The sequence below is a fragment of the Dipodomys ordii genome, unplaced genomic scaffold, assembly GCF_000151885.1.
Source record: "Dipodomys ordii isolate 6190 unplaced genomic scaffold, Dord_2.0 Scaffold1, whole genome shotgun sequence".
Lineage (NCBI taxonomy): Eukaryota > Metazoa > Chordata > Mammalia > Rodentia > Heteromyidae > Dipodomys > Dipodomys ordii.
The window spans coordinates 52,747,963-52,770,287 of record NW_012267217.1 but is presented as its reverse complement, the minus strand read 5'-3'; the positions used below and the strand labels follow the sequence as shown (position 1 = coordinate 52,770,287).

The window sequence follows — 22,325 nt, the reverse complement described above, 5'->3', positions numbered from 1 at the left end:
AGGAAGGGCATGGTTGGGTAAATCTTATTCCAAACTCCTCCTTCAAGTGCCTTTCCTGAGTAGTGAGTCACTAGGCCCTCAGGTAAAGTCCTAGGTTTTATGTCCAGCCACATTTACCATGGGGCCACCTCATACCTCTTGCCAGAGCTAGAGAGCAGGCTCTTAGCTCCATCTCCACATTAGTCATAGTGAGTCTCCCCAAGGATCTTCCTTTTTCCATCCCCTCTGGCCTCCTCCCAGCTCCCGACTCATAGCTGGATCCGCCAGGAACTTGTAGCGTAATTAAAATGTTGTTTATGTTCCAGGTGCACAATGCTTACCCAGACAAGCCCCAGCCCTGTCACTAAGTTCAAGGAAAGTGGTGACTGCACTGTCAACTCTGGTGGATCCTTTGTGAGTGCCAGCACGATGGCTGGCCCCACCATCAATGACAGCAGTATAAGTCCAAGTGTCTGCAGTAGCAGCATCAGTGCGCAGGTGAGGACCTGCCCAGGGCAGTGGAGCACAACAGGGCAGGGCAGTGCTGGAGCATGAGGTGTGAAACTGAGGGACCTGGCTTTCTGTGCACACACCAGCATCAGAGCCTGCTTAGACAGAGTACCAAAAAGATGGAATGGTGGTAGATTTGATCGTGCAATACAGATGCTATGGGAAGAGCGTTCCAGGGAGCTGGACCAAAGTGGAGGCTGGTTGAGTGGCCACTGTTTCTCTCTTCACTTAAGAAGCTTTGTCGGCCTGGACTCGTAGGACTATGTGTTTAATCACTGTGTGGATGTTGATGACCTTTTGTAACTCTGTAGCTCTTGGTGTGTAGCAGTGTTAATGTCTAGGGTTGTGACTGTGAGGTATGACCTTGTGTCTGGTATGGTGTATATGAGAGTGGCACCTGTCCCCTCCGATGTGATGTTATTTCATTAATCTTCCTTTGGACTGGGGTCCATGGGAGGCATCTTGCCTTCCATCTGCGCCATTTGGATTCACTTGCTTGTCCTTCCTGCTCTGTGATGAGCTGAGAGGAGACTGGAAAGTGAGAGGAAGAGAGAAGCCATGGCCTGTCTCTATTTCTCTGTGTTTGATGGAGTCTACATCAGCGGCTGTCTCTCCCCCAAGCTTCCTGTTCCTACCACACAGGCTATAAGGCTACAATAATCCCCCTACTTCCCCTCTCCTGATCACTGCTCAGTGCTGCTAACCCCTAGGTTCCTTCACTGCCCTTAATCGTGGATTATACTCCATGTTCTAAGCACCAGGGTGGCTGATGCACCAATTGATATTTACAGTAAGTTATCTTCCCACATGTGTTACCTTTCCTCCATGCATCGTCCAGGAAAGGAAATATAGTATTTGGCCATAAATATGGTCATTCTGTATTGAATGTTGAAACTTAAAGTGGGAGTTCCAAGAGAATGGATTTGTGGGTCTTAGTCCCAGCACTTCACACAGTGTCTGGTGCATGACAGTCAACAAATATTTGTGTTATATAACAACAGATGAGCAATACTTGGTAAAGATAAAGTGGCAATGAGTTGAGTGTTCATAAAAATGGCACAGTAAGCTGGGTACCAGCACCAGTGGCTTATGCTTATGATCCTAGCTACTTTGGAGGCTGAGAGAGGAGCACTGCTGTTCAAGGCTAGCCTGAGCAGAAAAGTTCATGAGACCCCGTATCATTCCCCAGCAGGGAGGGGTGTTGTTCTTCATGACGTGCTGGAGACAGGGATGGTGATGGACAGATCTTTGCATGTTTTCTGGGTCTTTGCATCCTATTAATGCAGCCTTCCTTTGCCCTGCCCACTGAACAGCCTACTGCCTCCATAGACACTCAAAAGTGCAGTCCAAAGAAGCTGGAAAGAGTGATCAAGAGGATTTTCTGGGGCATTGAGGTGGCTGAGGAGCTGAAATGGAAAGACTGGGATCTGGGGAAGGAGACCACAAGGAACCTGATCCTGAAAAATCTCTCCATGAAGATCCAGAGGATGAAGTACAGGTACGAGAATGAGGGAGAGGGAACCCAACCCCTGAGCCCTCAGGCCTGAAGCAGGTTCTGTAAACCAAGCTTCAAAGTACCATATAAAGTCAGATGAAGGCTCACAATGTGCAGTTTGAGGAAGTCTACCAAAAGGTCCTCATGTGATGGATTCATTCGTGGAATAATGACAGATGGTAAAAGAGCCCTTTTGCGTAAGACTTTCTTGCTTTTCTCAAATAGATCTACCACTTGTGTCAGTGTCCCTTAATAATATACTTTCTTATGAATTTTATGTAAATAGAAGAATATGGCATACTTTTTATTTGTGTTGATACAGGGGTTTGAACTCAGAGCCTTGAGTTCTTGTTTGGATGTTGCTCTATCATTTGAGTCAGGCCTCTAGTTCTTGGTGTTCTACCACTTGAGTCTTGCTTCCAGTTCTGGTTTTTTACTGGTTGACTACAGATAGGAGTCTCTCAGATCTGTCCAGGCTGCCTAAGCAGGCTTCAAACTGAGCTCTTCAGATCTCTGCCTCCTAAGTAGCTAAGATAATAGGTATGAGCCACCAGCACCCAGCTAGAATGTAAATGTAGAATGTACTTTTGTAATTTATTTTGCTCAGTTATGTCTATAAAACATATCCATGGATATCTATAGTTATCTCTTCTTGTTATAGGGCAGTGTGTGCCCATGACATAGCCAGGCATTCTTCTATGGAGGGACATTTGGGTTGTTTCCAGGCTGAGATTGTTCCCAGAAGTCAGGTGAAAGTCTTGTGATGCACAAATACAATTGTTTTTCTGGAGTTTAGATATGGAGGAGAATTGAAGTTTAGGATATGTACACGTTCACTTTTTGCATATAAAGCTAAACTGTTTTCCAAAGTACAAAGATAGAATCTGTTTATATTCCCCCTCAAGCCTGTGAGAATTTCCGTTCTTCTATACCCTTACCAATAAGTGATATTGTCTGGAATTTTCCTAATAGTAACTTGTGACTTCAATTTACATCTCCTTGATCCCTAATTTTTCTAATTACTGATTAGTGAGGCTGAGCATCTTTCCATAGGTTATTAACCATTTGCATTTCCTAATTTTTGAAATTGATGTTGGAGTCTGCGCCCATTTTTTCATCCCTCCCTCTCCTCCTCCTTTCCTCCCTTTCCTTCTCTTCTTCCCTTTTCTTTTTTTTCTTCTTTCCTTTTTTTCTTTCTTTCCTTTCTTTGTCAGTCCTGGTGTTTGAACTTAGGGCCTGTATTTGCTATGCAAGTGCTCTGCTGCTGGAGCCTCACCACCTGTGCCCTGTGCCCATTTTTCTATTAGATTAGTTCTTCTTTGCCTTTGTCTTCCTCACTTTTTGTCTGAGTTCTCATCCTGGATACTAACACTCACTCTGTTAAGTGTTATGACTGTCTTATCCCACCAAGTGACTTTTCCTTTCTTTATTGTGTCTTTTGAAGAATAGAAGTTTTTAATTTCAAAGGAATCAAAGTTATCCATAGTTTTTCTTTTCTTTTATTTTTTTGGGTCCGGTCGTGGGGCCTGAACTCTGGGCCTGGGCGCTGTCCCTCAGCTCTTCAGCTCAAGGCTAGCGCTCTACCACTTGAGCCACAGCACCATTTCCGGCTTTTTTTCTTTTTGCTTATGTGGTGCTGAGGAATCGAACCCAGGGCCTCAGGCATGCAAGGCAAGTGCTCTACCACTGAGCCACCTTCCCAGCCCCATAGTTTTTCTTTTATGGTTGGTGTTTTGTACTTTGCTTAAGAAGTCCTTCTGCGCCTCTTGATCCTGGAGATATTTTCCTATAGTATTTTTTTTGGGGGGGTCCAGTCGTGGGGCCTGAACTCTGGGCTTGGGCGCTGTCCCTCAGCTCTTCAGCTCAAGGCTAGCGCTCTACCACTTGAGCTACAGCACTACTTCCGGCTTTTTTCTTTTTGCTTATGTGGTGCTGAGGAATTGACCTCAGGACCTCAGGCATGCAAGGCAAGCACTCTACCACTGAGCCACCTTCCCAGCCCTCGTATAGTATTTTCTAGAGACTCCATAGCTGTGCCTTTTGTATTTGTCTTTGATCTAAATGGGATTGATTTTTGTGAATGGTTTGGTACCTGATGACATATTTTTCCTCCATTAACTAATGTTCTCCACAGCATTTCTTGAAAAGCTCATGCTCTCTCTGATGATCTCCATGCCACTGGCATGTATCAAATGTCTTGCTACATACAGGTCCATATTTGGACTCTTGTTTTGTTCCCTTGTATCAGGCCAATACAAGCCTGAGTTATTAACGCTTGTAGTAAATCTTGATATCTTATAGTGTAAGTCTTAACCCCTTCCTTCTTCATGATTGCCTTAGCTAATCTTAATCCTTTGAACTTTCATATATATCTTCAAACAATGTAAAAAAATTGTGATTTGTATTGGCATTTCATCAAATCTATAGATCAATTTTGGGGAGAACTGACATTACAACACTGAGTCTTTTAATCCATGAAGGCAGTGTAATATTTCTTAATAAGTTATAGTGTGTGTGTGAGTATGTGTGTGAGAGAGAGAGAGAAAGAGAGCAAGCACGCACTGGTACTTGTACTGGAGCTTGAACTCAAAACCAGGGTTCTCCCTTAACTCAAGGATGGCACTTTACCACTTGAGCCCAGCTCCACTTTTGTCTTTTCACCGGTTAATTGGATATAAGAGTCTCATAGACTTTTCTGCCCAGGCTAGCTTACTTTGAACTGTGATCCTCAGATCTCAGCCTCCTGAGTAGCTAGGATTACAGTTGTGAGCCACTCGTGCCTGACTTGGTTTTGTTGCTGATTTTGTTTTCTTTTCTGTAGACAGCATGCACAGTTTTTAGCCTATTCCTAAGTATTTTCTTTTCTTTGGGCATGCTTAGGTTTTGAATTCAGCGCCATGTATATTATAAGGCAGCTATTCTTACCAGTGAACCATGCCTCTAGTGCTTTTCTGTGCTGGTTATTTTTTAGAGTCTCACTTTCTGCCTAGTGACCCACAATTTGCATGTTAGGCCTCTCTTCATAGCTAGGAAAACAGGCAAGTGCTACTGTATTCACCTCTCAGTTAAGAAGAGGTTCCAGGACTTTTATGCCTGAGCTGACTTTGAACCACAATCCCTCTAATTTTAGCCTTACAAGTAGCTAAGACTACAGGTATGAGCCACTGATGCCCAGCTCATTATTCAGTATTTTTATGATTTTATATATATATATATATATATATACACACACACACAGAGGCATGTATATTTGTGTGTATATATATGTGATTATGTATTGTGTAAGTGAGACAGTGCTGTATTAGATAGTCCAGATTGGCCTCAAGCTCAAAATCCTACTTCTGCCTTCCAAGTTCTAGGATTACAGACATGCAGCAGTACACCTATATCTTGAAGTAGTTTTCATTTCTTGTTTGTTGCTTTTTTTAAACAGTACTAAGGGCTGAACCCAGGGTTTTATGCTTGCTAAGGAAGCATTCTACCACTTGAGGTACTACCCCCAATCCTAGCTTTTTGAACATTATTAATTCTCATATGACTATTGTATCTAGCAACCTTGATAAAGCCTCTTATTAAGTCTGATAATTTACTATTTCTTTTTTTTTCCGTATGCACATTTCTATTTTATGTAGAAAATGGCATTTTCCCCTTTCTTCCTTTCCAATTCTTACATCATGTTTTGTCTTTCCATTCTCTACTGCTAAATACAAAAGTGCTGAGCAGAGTAGTATAAAAGATCTCCTTGTCTCACAGCAGAAGATTCCAAAGTTTTGCCACCAAACTGGATGTTTCCTGGTGGGTTACTGTTGCTGTGTTCTGGTTTGTGTTGTAGATTTTTATCAGATTAAGGATATTTTTCTATTTTCTTCTTTTCTTTTTTATTAGCATAAACTAACTACACAATGGATATCATTGTATTATTAACAACATGCCTATAATATGCTTTGATCAAATTCACCCTGTTTATATAATTCTTAGGGACCTTTTTTCTCTTCCTGTTCTGCTGACAGGTTTTCTTATCATCATATGTTGAAATGTATCTAATATTTTTATTGAGGTTATCATTTGGGTTTCCTCTCCCTCTTAGTAATACAGATTGTGTTAACTGACCTACCTACCTTCCCCTTTTGTGTGTGCCAGTATTGGGGCTTGAACTCAGGGTCTGGGCACTGTGCCTTAACTTTTTCTGCTCGAAGTGCTCATTCCCTTCTCTTTTCTGCAGGCCTCCCAGGACCAAGTTCTTCTTCACGGCCATCCCTCAGCCCATCTTCCTGAGCCCAGGCATCACCCTCACAATCCCCATTGTCTTCCGGCCTCTGGAGAGGGTGAGGCCTGCCAGACAAGTAGTGGAGGGTCAGGAACAGGACTGAGGGCCAAGCAGCAAGGAGCTCCCTTCTACACACATGTCCCACCAGCTAGAGCAAACACTTCCGTTTGCGAAGTCCTCAAGAGGACTCGCTATCATTATACATGAGTGCCCCCATTGGATGCTGGGTTAAAAGCTGTAATACTGTGCTAGCTTTCAGATTCCTTGGCCTCTTTTGTTCCCTACAAATGTCAAGACTCTCTATAAAACTTTTTTTTTAAATGCACTATGTTGAATCATAATCTATGTTGTGAGGCTGGTCTCAAACCTCTAGGCTTAAGTGATCTTCCTGTCTCAGCCTCCTGAGTAGCTAGAATGACAAACTTACCAGCATATCCAACTCCTCAAAATTCTTTGCTCCCTGAAAAACAGGCTGTAGTCTCTGAGACCTGAACAGTCTAGGAGTACAGGAAGTGGAGTCTCTCCTCACACTGATATGGTGGGCTGTTGCCCAGCCCACTCTCCAAAGGTTTTGTTGGAGAGGATGGCTTACAATGGGTGGCACGTGTTGTCTCTCGAGGACCACTGTTCAGTGACTGCTTCTCCCCTTTTCATCCGGCCATTGCAGAAGGAATACATGGACCAGATGTGGTTTGAGAAAGAGGAGGGGATATTCCCTGTGTGTCTGAGGGCCATCTTGCCTTGCCACAAGCTAGTTTGCCCATCATCTCTACACCTGCCCATGTGTGCCATTGGGGACACAATCGAAGCCTGGTTCTGCCTGGAGAATGTGGGGTAAGGGAAGAGGTTGAGGCTCTCCTGGGAGGAGAGAAGATGGGTACCTCCTAGTGGGAAGCAGAGAGGCCACCCAGAGCCTCAACCTTGCTCAGACAGTAGCAATCATAAGGAAAAGCACAGTGGCAGTGACCTGCCTCTTGCCCACCCTCTCAGGGACCTGCCCACCTTCTTCACCTGGGAGCTCCCCAGCCCATTCCAGATCTTCCCTATCACGGGATTACTGGAGCCAGGCTTGGCCTGTAAGATGAAAGTGACCTTTCAGCCCCTCGTAGCTGTCATCCATGAAGTTGAGGCCACGTGCCGCTATGGAAAGGACGGCAAGCAGAAGAGCAGCATCCAGATTCGGGGTGTAGGTGAGGCCTGTCTTCCTACCTGTCCTCAGAGCCAGCTGCTGCCCCTACCTGGGTCTCAAGGCCTCAGGCTACCTCCCATCTCCCACATGGGCTTGGCTCCTGCTGGCCTCCACCAGTCCATCTTTCCTCCAGTGCTTGGGCTTTTTCTTTGACGGCGTCAGATTTTCCTTTCTGGAATATGTGCCTTCTAAGGACTGCTCAGCTGAAGCCACATAGACCCCAGTGGGTTCCTCACCAGACTCCCCATCTCTGTTCCAGGCAAATGTGCTCAGCTGCTGGTGAGCATCAGACACAAGCGATTAGAAGACAAAGATATAGAGGGCCTCCAGAAAGTGTTGCACTTTGGCCCTGTCTCTGTGGGCTGCATCGCTGAGAGACAGATCAAACTGTATAACCCATCTGCAGTATGTACAGGGCCAGAGATAATGGAGTGGGGGGCGGGGAGAGACAGGACTCAGGGACCCCAGGTCTGGGTACCCTTATAATCCATTTCCAGTGCTCTCCATCCCTCTGATCCCAAGCTTTACATAGTAAGGACTGTTGCTGCACATGTGTCAACATCTCTCAACAGGAGTTCCTCTCAGCTGGGGCTAGGCTTAGGTATCTACAGGTCCCCTGGAGAAATCCCTTAAGCAGCCCCAAGCATCCTCATCCCACAACCGTAGCTAGCTCCGATAGTACCTTTGGGAGAAGAAAATAGTGCTCCCTTTGAGCAGTTTCTGGGCCTGGCCTGGCCTATTCTTCTGGTGAAGCAGCTGTACCTCACACGCAGAGCAGCCAGTGGGCCCAGCCTGACTGCCATCTGTCCCTTATCCCCTCGCTGGCATGCTTGGTACAGTGCCTAGACTGCCTGACCCTGAGTGCTGGCCCTTTGCCCCCTGTAACCTTTCCCCACAGGTAAATGCTCCCTTCCGGATTGAAATGGTCCCAGATGTTCTGTCCAAAGACCAGGCGTTCTCGTGCTCCAAGAGTTATGGCATTGTACCCCCACGAGAAAAGAAATGTGTGTCTCTGTTCTTCCATCCCAAGACCGTGGACAGTAAAACTGTGGAATATTTCTCCATCCTACCTGCTGGATGTGCTTCCCAAACTCTGCTCCAAGTCATTGGTTTATGTAAAGGTACTGACAATCCCAGGAGGCTGCACTCCCTGGTCTGCTCCCTCCTAAGAGGCATTGCCTCTTGGCTTCTCAGCCTGGGTGTCTGCTGCCCCCTGGTGGCCCAAGGAGGAAGCATTGTGGATACCGAGGGATATCTTTTTCCATGACTAGCTTGAAGGGGCTTTGGGCCTATCCAGTCTGGTTGTGTCTATAGCTGGCACCACCTCCTAGCAGGGAGACCCTTTCTGAGATATCCTCTAGAAAGCTGATAACCAATTAAGTGGCCTTAGGACCCACTTACTCACAGAGACCCGTCTCCTATGCCCAGGTCCTGCTGTGTCCTTTCAGCACTACTGTGTCAATTTCAGCTGGGTCATACTTGGAGAACGCTCAGAGCAGACCCTGTGGATTGAGAACCAGTCACGTTGCTTGGCCCACTTTCAATTTATCATTGACTGCCAGGAGAGTGTGTTCAGTATCAACCCTACCTTTGGGACCCTGATGGGCAAGGCCCGCGTGACCCTGCGCTGTGCCTTCCAGCCCACTCACCCCAACATCTACTTTCGCCGGGTGGCCTGTCTTATCCACCACCAGGTGAGTAGTGGGTGAGGAGGGGCCTCTGTCTTATAGGGGAGAGGAAGGGCAATCTGAGACCAGTGATGAAGACACAACTTAGTGGGCACTCTCCTGTATTCTGGAACTTCTAAGCCTGTCTACCTGGGTCAGCTCCTCCTTCAGGACCCCAGCCCAGGCTATGGGAGACACATATGAGGGTTCACTCTGAGCTAGGTGAACGTGTTAAGCTTTTCCTGACTACTGCCAGGTCAGCGGCTTTGCTATTTCCGATTGCTTTGCTACTGCTATTGCCATTGGACTGGGATGAGGAGGTTTGGATGTCACTCCATACCATGCATGCAGAACAGAGGGATCTGAATTTAGGCCCCAAACCCAGATCCTTGGGCACGTGGTGTGTGGACCTATGGGTGTCTGTGCATAATGGCAAGTGTGACCAAAGTGTAGCCGCCACTCAAATACTGGAAGTGGCGCTGTGGCTCCAGTGGTAGAGCGCTAGCCTTGAGCACAAAAAGGTTCAAGGACAGCATCCAAACCCTGCGTTCAAGCCCCACAGCTGACAAATAAACAAAATTCTCGAGTAGCCAGGCGCTGGTGGCTTATGCCTGTAATACTAGCTACTTAGGAGATCTAAGGATTGCCATTCAAAGAAAGCCCAGGCAGGAAAGTCTGTGAGACTCTTATCTCTAATTAATCACCAGAAAACGAGAAATGGCACTGTGGCTCAAAAATGGTAGAGCACTAGCCTTGAGCAAAAGATCTCTAGGGACAGCGCCCAGGCCCCTGAGTTCAAGCCCCACACTGAAAAAAAACAATTCTCATGCAGGTACAATATGAGCTTTGGAATAGATTAACAGAACACAGCCAGGTTCTGCTCCCTGCCCGCCTCCCCTCCCCCCCAAAAAGCCAGAAATGCTTGTCACATAGACTCCTGGCTGGCAGCAGGATAAGCAGTAAAATACCTTAGGAACCCATAGATTGTGTAGGGACAGACAGACATCTGTCTGTCTGAGCATCCCATTTGGAGGGCTTGAGTGCTCTACTCCTGCCTTACCCTGGACTCTTGCTGGTTCTTGAGCCAACCAGCAGCTATCAGAATGTTCCTTCCACCTGCAGCTTCTGCAGTTCAGTCCTTAGCCCTTTCTTGTTCCACCATCCTTTCTGCGCCCTGTCACACATGGAAAATGTCATAGGATCCACTGTTCCTGGACCTGATTGGGACCTGCCATTCAGACCGCATCAAGCCAGTCATCCTGAAGCCTCGGCATCTCACCTGGTACCGTATCCACCAGACTCGAGGCCTGGTGTCCTACCCTCCTGACATCCTCACTGCCATGCTAAGGGAGAAGAAGCTAGAACAGGATCCAAATGGGGCCCTCATGGTGTCCCGTGAGGTACTGTGGATCCCCTTGGGCCTCAGACACTCCAAGTTCCTCTGGAACATGCTATCCTCTCTAATCCTTGGGTGATTGTGTCCTCAGCGCTTTGTGGCCACCCCTGTAGCTGGAGATAACTTGCTTGGAACTCTTGCAGACTTTCCTGGAAATGAGAGGGCAGAAGGAGAGCGGCAGGAGGAGAAACGGCAGTAGGGCTCTGTCCCTGTCTTTCCCTGTGCAGGACGTGAACACACCAGCCCTGCAGTTGCCCCGCATCCCGCCCACAACAGAATTCTTATTTGATGGCACCAGTGACATGACCATCTTTCCCCCTGTCGTCCGTGTAGAGCCTGCTGAGGTGGACTTTGGTTCCTGCCCTGGGCCTGAGACCCCCAACCCTATCCCCCTGTGCCTTTCAAACCACACCAAAGGCAAGATCACAGTAGTCTGGACACACAGGTCTGATTGCCCCTTCTGGGTGACTCCGGAGACCTTTGATGTACCCCCACTCAAGTCTATGGCCCTGCGCCTGCACTTCCAGCCACCCAGCCCCAACAGCCTCTATGCTGTGGAGCTCGAAGCCTTTGCCGTCTACAAGGTGGGTGTGGTGGGTATGTGTGTGCAGATTAGATGAGTGGGGGGAAGGGAGTTCTCAAGGCAGGGGAAAGCAGGGTGTCCCCTGGGATTAGACCCTCCCAGACTCATGGCCCTGCTTTACCGCCTCAACTCAACTGAGATAAAGCCTGAAGGATTATTTCCCTCAGGGTCCTGGCTGGTGAGGGAGGGGTTGTTCTGGCTTCCAGTTCTTGAAATAGAAGTGGTCCCTCTAAGGGAGCTGTGCAGGCAGGAACCAGGCCAGGAGGCAGCCTGGAATGTGGGGCACTGAAGTATATCAAGGGAGAGGCTTCTAGCTCAACTTCCCTCGGTCCAGGATCTCAGCTCACAGCACACAGACTGTTCCCAGCTCTGCTGAGCTGGCCAGCCTTTTAGTCCTTGTGTGCCTTCAGCAGCCCCGCTTTCTTTTCCTTCTCAGCTCTGCCCACATACTGGCTTTTCCTAGTGGCCCAATGCTAGGCTAGAAAAGCGAGGTAGCAGTCAAGGTCAAGTTGCTTAGCAACTATGGAACCTTGGGCACGTTTGGTAACGTCTCTGGCCATAGCCTTTTCATCTACAATCTTGGAACCTTACCCAAATTTGGAAGGACACATCACAAAGCAGAGTATTTAATGGCCCCTGCTCTCTTGTGTTGACAGTAAGGTGGTATAGAAGTTTATAGGAATAAGGCCCCGGTCTCCCAGATGGCCAAGACTGAACACAGATTTTGGGGTTGCAGCTCTAGCCTGATGCTGACCCATAAATCAAACACGAGCCACACCTGGCTACAGGGCATTTGAACTACAGCAGGTCCAAAGCCTATTAGTGGCTCATGCCTAACTCCTGAGGAGGCTGAGTTCTGAGGATCCCGGTTCGAAACCAGGCCAGGTAGACAAATCCAAGAGATTGTCATCTCCAGATAACCAGCAAAAAAAGCTAGAAGTAGAGTTGTGACTCAAGTGGTAGAGCACCAACCTTGAACAAAAAAGCCATATGAGGGTGTGAGGCATTCAGTTCGAGCCCCCACCCTGGCACAAAAAAAGCAAGAAATGTGACTGGTTTGTGTAGAGATGTGCTCTAAGTATAAAATATATCCAGGTTTCAAAGACTTATTGTGAAGAGAGTGTAAAATATCTTACTAATAATTTTAATGATGATTATGTATCTTAAGCCCTAAAATTTTGAATCTGTTGGGTTAAATAAAAAATATTATTGAAATTAACTTCACATGTTTTACTTTTTCATGTGGCCACTGGAACATTTAAAATTGCATTTGTGGCCAGCGTTTGTGGCTCGCGTTGTGTTTCCATTGGCGAGCGCTTCTCAGCGCGTTCCTACAGAATGAATGCTGCCTTCACATCCCACCCAACCCTCCTCTGGGCAGCCATAAGGACTACAGAGAGGGTGCCCTCAGCACAGGGCCTGCTCATGCAGGAGGGGCTGTGTATAGCTGTTGTTCTCTGTGGTCTTTCCTGGGCTTCTGCTTTCTATGCTCAATGTCGGATGCCTGCAGCAGAGGGGCGGGGAGGGGACACGGCGGCTGCCTTCCAGGGCTGGATGCCAGGCTCTGAGCTTCCCTCTGGGCTGGCTCCCCACAGGCCCTGTGGAGCTACAGTAATATAGAAGAGGACTGCACTGTGTCCCCACCCTGGTGTCTGACAGTGCAGGTTCGAGGCCACAGCTATAGCGCTGTCTCGGAACACCGCATACCTCAGTATTCTCTGGATACACCCAAGGTGAGTATAGTTCTGACAGCCGGGGGAAGGGGGCAGAGGAGCTCTGGGCTGCAGATCCCTCTTGTGTTCTCCCCCTCCCCATCGCCCTCTCCCCATCTCCCTCTCCCTCTTCCCCTCTCCTTCCTTCTCTTTCTCCCTCCCTCTCTCTCCCTCATCTCTCTCTCCCTTTCTCTCTCCTCCCTCTCTCTCCTTCTCTCTCTCTTCCTCCCTCTCTCTTTCTCCCTCCCCCCCTCTTTCTGATGGCCTCTGGATACATCTCCATAGCTTCCCTGGGTGGATCTGAGCCATGACACTGAGCTGGAACCTTCTGGGAATTGGACAGCAGCCCTGCCCTGCCTTCTCTGAAGTACTCACTTGGTCCTCTCACCTTTGGGTTTAAAACACTCCTGCTCTCTCATCTGTCTCTGTCCTGATCATTGAGCACCCACCTGCCAGGCCCCAAATCCCAGGTTAGGCCCTAGGGATTATGACAGCCCAACCCATGAGCCTTGTCCTTGCAAAGCACTCTTAGGGGCCCGAATTCCCAGCCCACTCCCCAGGTCCTAGAGGAGCCTGTTCAACCTCAGAAGCAGATTGACATAGGGCTAAAAAGCGCAGTGTAAGAAGGCCAGCTGCCAGCTGCCAGTTCTTCTGTGGCCTCTGATACCTGTGGCTTCTGGCATCATCATGAGCCATGGTAGTCTGGTTTACTGGAAGGGTCCTAATTTGAGATGATCCTGCTTCCCCCACCAGCTACCTGCTGCCCTCCAGTCCAAATGTGAATCATCCTGATATCTGGCTCAGGGGTCTCTCCTCACTGACTCCCTGAGCCCCTGCTCTTGGCAGCTCTTCCCAATGGTCTGTGGCCTTTAGTGCAGTCTAGCTGATTTTGGTCCCTGTTTCTCTGAGGCATGCATATGCTTGTACAGACACACACAGACACAGACACAGACACACACACAGACACACACACACACACACACACACACACACACACATTGCCCTAATTGGGTGGGAACTTGGGTCTGAGATCATAGATCTTGTGTTGTAACCTTGGTCAGTTCTTAACCTGGTACTGGTTATAGTCCAAGGAGAATTTGGGATCTAGACTTGTAGGAGCTAGCTCCCCTCAACCACCTGTGTAAGAATTATCTAGAAGGAGCTGAAGCCCAGTGTGTTGGTCCACCACCTATAATCCTAGCTACTCAGGTAAGAGAGGCAGGAGGATTGAGAGTTTGAGGCCTGCTCGAGCCAAGTTAGCTAAGACCCTATTTCAAAAACAAAAAGAAGAAATGACTAAAGGTGAGATTGAAGTGGTAAAGCATTTGCCCAGCACATGGCCGGGCTCTGTTTCAATCCCAAGCCCAGGAAAGAAAAGGGGAGGACCACTGCATCCCTAAGCTTCTCCAGGATCTCTGAAACTGGGTCTCCAAGGAGTAACTTGTCATTTTAAGGGCAGGACTTGGAGATGTGAGTTTCTCCAAGACTTGTGGCCATCCAGTCTTTGTGTCTGGAGGTCTCTGGGGAACAGAGGCATTTCTTGGTGCCAGGCTTGGTTTCCCTCAATTCCCTGACCCTAGGGCTTGGCTGGACTGTGGGCTGTCATCTTGGATCTCCTTGGAGACAGTCTCCACACACACCCTCTCCCCCCACCCCCGCCCCCAAAGTCCATATGGATGGTCCTGAGTATGTATCTAAGAGTAGAGATCTGAGTAACTTCCCCCTCCTCCTCTCCCCTGCCCTCAGCTGTTTCCTGCAGTGCCTTCTGGTGAGTCTTCCTACCGCAGCCTGCTTCTGGAAAACAAAGGTTCCGAAATGCTGACCTTCAACCTGACCCCCAAGAGCAGCTCAGATATTACCCTCCGACCCTCCTCAGGCATTGTAGCACCTGGAGCCCACCAGATCTTTATTATCAGCACCCACCCCAAGGGCACTGCCTGGAAGCAACACATTTTCTACCTGCAGTTCAACTTTTACCCCCACTATCTCAAGGTAGGTGCAGGGGTAAGACAGCTGAGTCTTTGGGAGTAGACCATAAGCTAGACTTTTTATCAAAATTATATTGACATCGGTTTTTAAAGCCCCCATGAAGTAACCAGGGGCCAGTCTTCTAGAAAGTAGCATTGTAAGCTCCCTCAAAAAATGACTCTTCCCCCAACCCCCCAATCAGGGCTCTGCTTGTGTACCTCCATGAAGTCTGGAACCAAGATAAAGGGTACCTGGTAGAGGGTTTAGATCCAGCCTATGGACAGGTCAACATGGTGAACCACATCTGAACTCATGAAATGATCTACACCTACTTTCTTTGTCCTCGTATTATAATAATTATTATTACTACTATTATTTGCTAGTGCTGGGGCCTGGGCACTGTCCCTAAACTTCTTTTGCTCAAGACTAGTACTCCACCACTTGAGTCACAAGTCCACTTCTGGCTTTTTCTGTGATTAATTGGAGATAAGGGTCTCATGCACCTTCCTGCCCATGCTGGCTTTGAACCATGATCCTCAGATCTCGCCTCCTGAGAAGCTAAGATTACAAGCATGTGTCACCAGCACCCATCTGTTCCTATGTTCTTTTCAATGTACCTTCAACAGAAGCTGCTACACCAAGGCTAGCAGAAGTCCTTTGCTTTCACTTCCAAGGTGTCAGGGGTGGGCTGCCTTGGAGATGTTGGGGAACCAGGACCTCAAGGTGAGGCCAGGTACTTCCCTCCTTCCTCTGGCCCAGGAGGTGAGCATGCAGAGCCGAGAGGAGCCAGTGCAACTGAAGCTGGACACCTGCAAAAGCATCTACTTCAAGCCCACCTGGGTGGGCTGTTCTTCCACCAGCCCTTTCACATTCTGCAACCCCACACGCATGCCTCTGGAGTTTGAATGGAGGATTTCCCAGCAGCACCAAAGGACACTGGCTGTCCAGCCCTCCAAGGGGACCATCCATCCCAATGAGACCCTTGTGAGTGCCTGTTGCCCAGGTGAAAGAGAAAGTACTCTTCACCTTTATCATCTCTCACTGTGACACGCGTGGTCTATGATGTATTACACCCCCCCACACACACACACACTTCCCCCACAGCATGTCTCCCAGCCTGTGAGTAGGTATTATTACCAACTCATCACTTCCATCAGACAGAGAATTCACACTCGAGAAAGAGTCACTTTCTAAGATCAAGGTTTAGGATGTGCAGAGCGAGGATCTGACAAACATTTCTTTGGCTTTGGTTTTGTTTTTGAGCTCATCCTGAGGCTTGACTCAGGGCCTGGGCACTGTCCCTGACCTTCTTTTCGCTCAGGGCTAGGGCTCTCTGTCACCTGAGCCACAGCTCCACTTCTAGCTTTTTGGTAGTTTTAGTGGAGATAAGAGTCTCACAGACTTTCCTGCCCTGCCTGGCTTTGAACCACGATCCTCAGATGTCAGCCTCCTGAGTTGCTAGGATTATAGGTATGAGCCATTGTCAAACATTTCTAATGTCAGTACCCAGGGCATTCCTACCCCCTTTTATCCATGGCTCCTAAAGCTGTGAGGGCTAGGAGGGTAGTGTGGAGTGGCAGGGTTTGGGGCAAATGAATAGCTCTCAGAAAGCAACGAGGAAGGGGACTCCCAGGGGTCTCAGCTGCAATTAAAAGGGAGGTATGAGTTGTAACCCAAAACAGCAGGCCTTGTCCCCAGCCTAGGGGACAGACTTGAGCAAGAACCACCAATACTGGGTGCCCATAAGAGCCCAGAGACAGTAAAAGTGGACATGAGAAGTCATGCAGACTCATGAGTTGGCTCAAACATCCTGCCCCAGCACCTGTCCTAACTAGGGTCAACCCTGGGCTAGTTACTCCACTTCTCAGAGGCTCCAACTCCTTATAACAAAATGAGTGTTAAAAATAATACCAGGGCCGGGCATGAATTGCTCATGCCTGTAATCCTAGCTACTCAGGAAACAAATCTGAGGATCATGGTTCAGAATCAGCTGGGCTGGAAAGCCCATGGGACTCATCTCCAATAACCTACCAAAAAAGCCCAAATTGGAACTGTGGCTCTAGTAGAATACTAATCTTGAGCAAAAGAAGCTCAGGGACAGTGCCAAGGCCTTGAATTCAAGCTCCAGGATCAGCACCAACATATATATATATATATATATATATATATATAATCTTTATTATACCAGTGATTAAGGGGCTTCAAGAGGTGACATCATGCAGGTAAAATGCTCCACATAAGGTAGATACTCAGAAAGCATTACCAAAATTTTAACAACTTGCAATGGGACCTCTGCTGGCTAGGAGCCCAGGGAGGGGGTTCAGGAAGCCCCCATGCAGGGACCGTTTCTATCACCACAGACACTGTCGTGGATCTTCAGTCCTTTGGAGCAGACCAAGTACCTGTACCGAGTGGGAATGTGGGTCTGGGAAGCGGGCCAGCATCTAAACACCAAGCTTCAGTCCACCACATACTACATGGTCCGACTGGTGGGCATGGGCACCACTGCCAGCCTCAGTGTGAGTGTGGACCTCAGTGGGGTGGGAGGAAGGGGACAGGGACCAGCTATGAGGAAGGGCCCCAGGTTCCCTGCTTCAAGAGGGCAGAGGCTCCACCCACACCCCAGGACCTACCCTTCCTTGGGTGTGCTCTGAGGAAGGAGGTGGGGAGCAGGGGTGGGATCTGGGGGAACCATGGTGGCTGGCTGACTCTGGTGTTAGGCAAAGACGAAAGAGCTGGACTTTGGAAACGTGCTGGTGAACAGCAGGCAGTCTAGGGACCTGGCTCTCCTGAACGAAGGCAACTGCACCATCTACTACCGCCTGACCCTGGAGCAGACCAGTCCTGAGGGCGTAGAACATGACTCCCCAGGTACTTGAACAGGGGGCCAGGGAATTGTATTGGGGGTGACGGGGTGCCTTCTTACAACAGATCAATAACACTGTGGTCTGGGTTAAGCAAAGCAGAACTGAAAACCCACTGCTTCCAGTTTATAGCAGTGAGGTGGGTACTTGTAACACAGTGAAGTGTAGTCCTACCTGCTCTCATCCCCTGACTTTGGGCATACTCTCAGCCAGAGCTTTGCTGGCCCAGGGGAGGGTATCTGAGAAGGAAAGGAGAGGCCAAGCTGCCAACTGATTCTGAACTCCCCCCACCCATCATTCCCAAGCAGCTCTGCAGCTGGACCACTCAGAGGGGAGCATGCCACCCCGTTCCCAGGACACCATCAGCTTGACGGCCTGCCCTAAGCACAGGTTCCAGTACTCCTGGACCATCAGCTACTCTCTCGTGTCCTGCAAAGGTACCTGAAACCCAGTGCAGAGAGTCAAGGTGGGAGTGGGGCAACAAAAGGGAAGCAAGGAGGCATATGAGACTGGGTGGAGGTATGCTGAGGTCCAGGACATTTGGCAGAGTGCGTGGGGACCAGCTGGATGGTGTCTGATTGTGGATGCCAAGTCTGTCTAGGTGGGTGTCCATATGTGTGTGTATCTGAGCTGTGGAAGTCTCACTCTGAAGAGTTAGGAAAGCCGGGCGCTGGTGGCTCACGCCTGTAATCCTAGCTACTCAGGAGGCTGAGATCTGAGGATCATGGTTCAAAGCCAGCCCAGGCAGGAAAGTCTGTGAGACTCCTATCTCCAATAAACCACCAGAAAACCAGAAGTGGCGCTGTAGCTCAAGTGGTAGAGCGCTCGCCTTGAGCTGAAGAGCTGAGGGACAGCGCCCAGGCCCAGAGTTCAAGCCCCATGATGGAGAAAGATAGAGAGAAAGAAAGAAAGGAAGGAAGGAAAGAAAGGAAAGAAAGAAAGGAAAGAAAGAAAGAAAGAAAGAAAGAGGGGTTAGGATGGTGGCTCAGTGATAGAGCGCTTGCCTTGCATGCATGAGGCCCTGGGTTCGATTCCTCAGCACCACATAAGCAAAAAGAAAAAAGCTGGAAGTGGCGCTGTGGCTCAAGTGGTAGAGCGCTAGCCTTGAGCTGAAGAGTGGAGGTACAGTGCCCAGGCCCAGATTTCAGGCTCCACGACCGGACCCAAAAAAAACAAAACAAAAAAGAAAGAAAGGAAGAAAGGAGGGAGGGAGGGAGAAAGAAAGAAAGAAAGAAAGAAAGAAAGAAAGAAAGAAAGAAAGAAAGAAAGAAAGAAAGAAAGAAAGAAAGAGGAGGAGCTGTGGCTTAAGTGGTAGTGTACTATCCTTGAGTAAAAAGGTCAAGGACAGAGCTCAGCCCCTGAGTTCAAACTCCCAAGACTGGCACTGCCCTCCCCCCACAAAAAAAAGAAAAAGAAAAGGAGGGCTGGGGATGTTTCTTAGTGGTGGAATGCTTGTCTAGCATGAGTTTAAAGCCCTGGGTTTGATTCCTCAGTACCACATAAACAGAAAAGGCCAGAAATGCTAAAGTGGTAAAGTGCTAGCCTTGAGCTCAGGGACAGTGCCCAGGCCCTAAGTTCAAGTCCTATGCACATATGCCTCATGCATGTATGAATTTTTTTTATTTCTACAGTTTAATTCCCAAAAATTGGATTTCTGGGTCAAAGGACATGTGTATTTCTTATTCTAATAGAAGCTGTCAAAATTTTTTCCAAAAGGTAGTAGCCATTTTCTCCCCCGACCCCTCTCTGAGGTTGTCCATTCTTTCTAAAATTAGCAGTATTGGATATATCTTTTTCACATCACTGCTGTGAAAATTTTGTGTTTTGGTTTGTATGTGCCTGATTCTTGGCAGGGGTTTGGGGATACATATTGGCTGTTTTCCTTTTTCTGGATGCCCCCTATTCACTTCTTTGTCCCAGTTTGCTGCCAAGGTCAGTTCCATGCCATCTCTGTGAGATGGAGGAATTCTATCAATTTGTGATGCTGGAATCCCTTTGTATACTGGTTTTGTCAGCTGGTTGGGGCACAGTGTCTACTTCCCTACCTTGCAAGGCTCTGGGATCACTAACTCTACACTGTGTACTTCATGCTTGTTTCAAGACTGCCAGCACAGCTCGGCACTGGTGGCTTAGGCCTAGATAATCTTAGCTAATCAGGAAGCTGCGATCTGAGGACTGTAGTTCAAAACTAGCCCAAACAGAAAAGTCCATGAGAACCCTATTATCTCCAATTAACCAGCAAAAATCTAGAAGTGGAGGTGAAAAATGAGAGCATGAGACCGAATTCAACCCCTAGTACCAGCAGACAAAAGAAGTGCCATCTCTCCCGAGCACAAGCACTGTCCTCTACTCAGTGCCCAAGCTTACCTTGGTACCCTGCCTTCCAGGGGCACCTCGGTGATGCTGCCAGCTTTCCTGGGAGGCTCAAATGGCCCCTTTCTAACTGGCTACCTCTAAGTGATCCACATATACAAGTGGCCCCTGGTGGCCCCTGCCATCCACAAAGGGAGCCCCAATCTTCATTTTCCTTTAGTTACCATGGCTCTACTTCTGTTCCCAGGCTTTAAGAGCATTACAAAATAGCAATGCATGCAATTGCCTTTGTTTAGCTGTATATGGCCAGCCGGCCAATGGGAGATTAGCGCAATAGGGATGGTGGGATTTCTGTCTCTGTTCCTCCAGAGCAGGACCCCTTTCTGTGCTGACTGCCCCATCCTTTGCACGGTCTCACTCTCCTTGCTTCCCATTCCTCTTTCCAGGGCCTTTCTCTTTCCAAGTGACCAGCGGCTTGACGTGGAGCTGTGGGCAGAGCAAGTAGAGCTCAGCAGCACTGAGCTCCATCAAATGCGCGTGGAAGACAATTGCCTCTTCTCTGTTAACCCCAAGTCTGGTTGTCTGTGTCCTGGAGAGGAGCAGATGGTGGAATTCAAATACAGGTGATCATATACCCTGTCATCGTGTACTTTCTATCCAGTAGACTCTCTCGTCCACACTTTTCCTGGTGGTACTGGTTCCTGGTGGTACCTTGAATGGGAGGCCATCCTTTACAGGGGAGGTCTTATATCTTACCCCAACTCAGCTGTGAGTCTCTCCCAGGGGTTGGTAGGCCAACGGCCACAGGTATGCCGTGCCATTTGTTCTCTCACTGGGACCAGGCCCACGACTCACTCTGAACTCATCTCCTCCCTTCTAGCCACCTGTTCATAGGCACGGATCGCCTCCCCGTACTGTTCAAGGTGTCTCAGGGCCGAGAGATACTGGTGAGGCCCCAGAACCCTGATCCTGCCCTGAATCCCAGGTTGTAAGAGAGGCTTCCTAGACAACCAAGAGAGGAGCAGGGAGCCACGCCCCCAGGGGATCTGGGGTTTGGATATCTCTGCTGGGTGTGCCAGCCAGTTTCTCCCAGGGAGCGATGCTACTCATGGGCTTTTTATTTCCAGCTGAATTTCATAGGTGTGACTGTGGAGCTAGACCAGAAGTATGTGCACTTCGCTTCCACCAACCACAGTTTCACCCCTGTCCGCATCGGTGACACGCTGCCCCCACGGCAGGTCAGTGATTTAGATTGTCAGGATCACCAAGAACTCCAAGTATTGATCTCTGCATATCTGCATATCTGCATATCTGCTGTTGGCAGTTGACAAAGACACTGCCCTGTAGAGTGCCCTAAGACAGATTGGACAACTGGGGAGACCCAAGGTCAGAGGCCTCCTAAGTACTAAGTCCTTTGGCCAAACTCAGTTTCTATGTAAAAATAAGGTTATTTTCCCTTTAGCACAAGATTTCTGAAACTTGTTTGACCATGAACCTTGCTAACATATTATATATTACATATGCTTATAGTCCAGTATTTACCATACATACAATTGGAACCAAAATATCATAAATCTTTGGCTACTGTGTGCAACATACATGACTTTTTCTTTTATTCTTTTTTTTTTTTTTTTGTCAATCTTTGAGCCACAGCACCACTTCCAGTTTTCTGGTGGTTAATTGGAGATAACAGTCTCATGGGCTTTCTTGCCTTAGCTGGCTTTTGAACCATGATCCTCTGATCTCAGACTCCTGAGTAGCTAGGATTACAGACATGTGCCACTGGCGCCCCACTTCTTTCATTCTTTTTTAAAAGTTTTCTTGTCAAGTAGTTTTACAAGGAGTTTACAATTCCATAAATCAAGTTAAGTACGATGCATGTTGATCACCCTGTCTATTGCTTTCCTCTATTATTACCCCTTTCAATCCTACCTTCCATCTTTTCCATTCTTTAAATTCTGGATTTGGTCTATTATGTTGATTTAGACTTACTCCCTAATAGACCTCAGCTACTGTTTGGAAATCACTGCTTTAAGAAGAATGTCTTTCTGGATTATAAGATACAGGATTGTGAATCCTTTTGGAATTATGGACTTTATCAGTTGGCAAGAATCAAGCACCTTTGCTTTGAAAATATACATTGGGCTGAGCTCTGATGGCTCAGGCCTATAATTCTAGCTGCTCAGGAGGTGGAGGTCTAGAAATAATTTTGAAGCTAACTCGGGCAGGAAAGTCTGCCAAGACTCTATCTTCAGTTAACCACAAAAAAGCCAGAATTGAAGCTGTGACTCAAGTGGTAGAATATCAGTCTTGAGTGAAAAAGCTAAGGGGCAGAGCTCCAGCGTGCGTGCGCGCCTACACACACACACACACACACACACA

General features: G+C 48.1%; 1 protein-coding gene across 1 annotated transcript in view; it reads left to right on the top strand.

Annotated features, from left to right (window-relative positions):
- The first annotated feature begins 312 nt into the window (after positions 1–312).
- Positions 313–22,325, top strand: part of Ccdc108 (coiled-coil domain containing 108) — a 31,598-nt gene continuing 9,585 nt past the window's right edge. Inside the window, exons 1-20 of the mRNA XM_013018658.1 lie at positions 313–477; positions 1,803–1,987; positions 6,207–6,309; positions 6,919–7,085; positions 7,242–7,441; positions 7,700–7,845; positions 8,339–8,561; positions 8,869–9,134; positions 10,307–10,497; positions 10,703–11,087; positions 12,682–12,819; positions 14,545–14,790; positions 15,526–15,750; positions 17,127–17,285; positions 17,487–17,637; positions 17,936–18,067; positions 19,551–19,582; positions 20,313–20,566; positions 20,824–20,890; positions 21,071–21,181. Of these exons, the coding sequence (XP_012874112.1) occupies positions 313–477; positions 1,803–1,987; positions 6,207–6,309; positions 6,919–7,085; positions 7,242–7,441; positions 7,700–7,845; positions 8,339–8,561; positions 8,869–9,134; positions 10,307–10,497; positions 10,703–11,087; positions 12,682–12,819; positions 14,545–14,790; positions 15,526–15,750; positions 17,127–17,285; positions 17,487–17,637; positions 17,936–18,067; positions 19,551–19,582; positions 20,313–20,566; positions 20,824–20,890; positions 21,071–21,181 (3,546 nt within the window). The remainder of the gene's footprint in view (positions 478–1,802; positions 1,988–6,206; positions 6,310–6,918; positions 7,086–7,241; positions 7,442–7,699; positions 7,846–8,338; positions 8,562–8,868; positions 9,135–10,306; positions 10,498–10,702; positions 11,088–12,681; positions 12,820–14,544; positions 14,791–15,525; positions 15,751–17,126; positions 17,286–17,486; positions 17,638–17,935; positions 18,068–19,550; positions 19,583–20,312; positions 20,567–20,823; positions 20,891–21,070; positions 21,182–22,325) is intronic.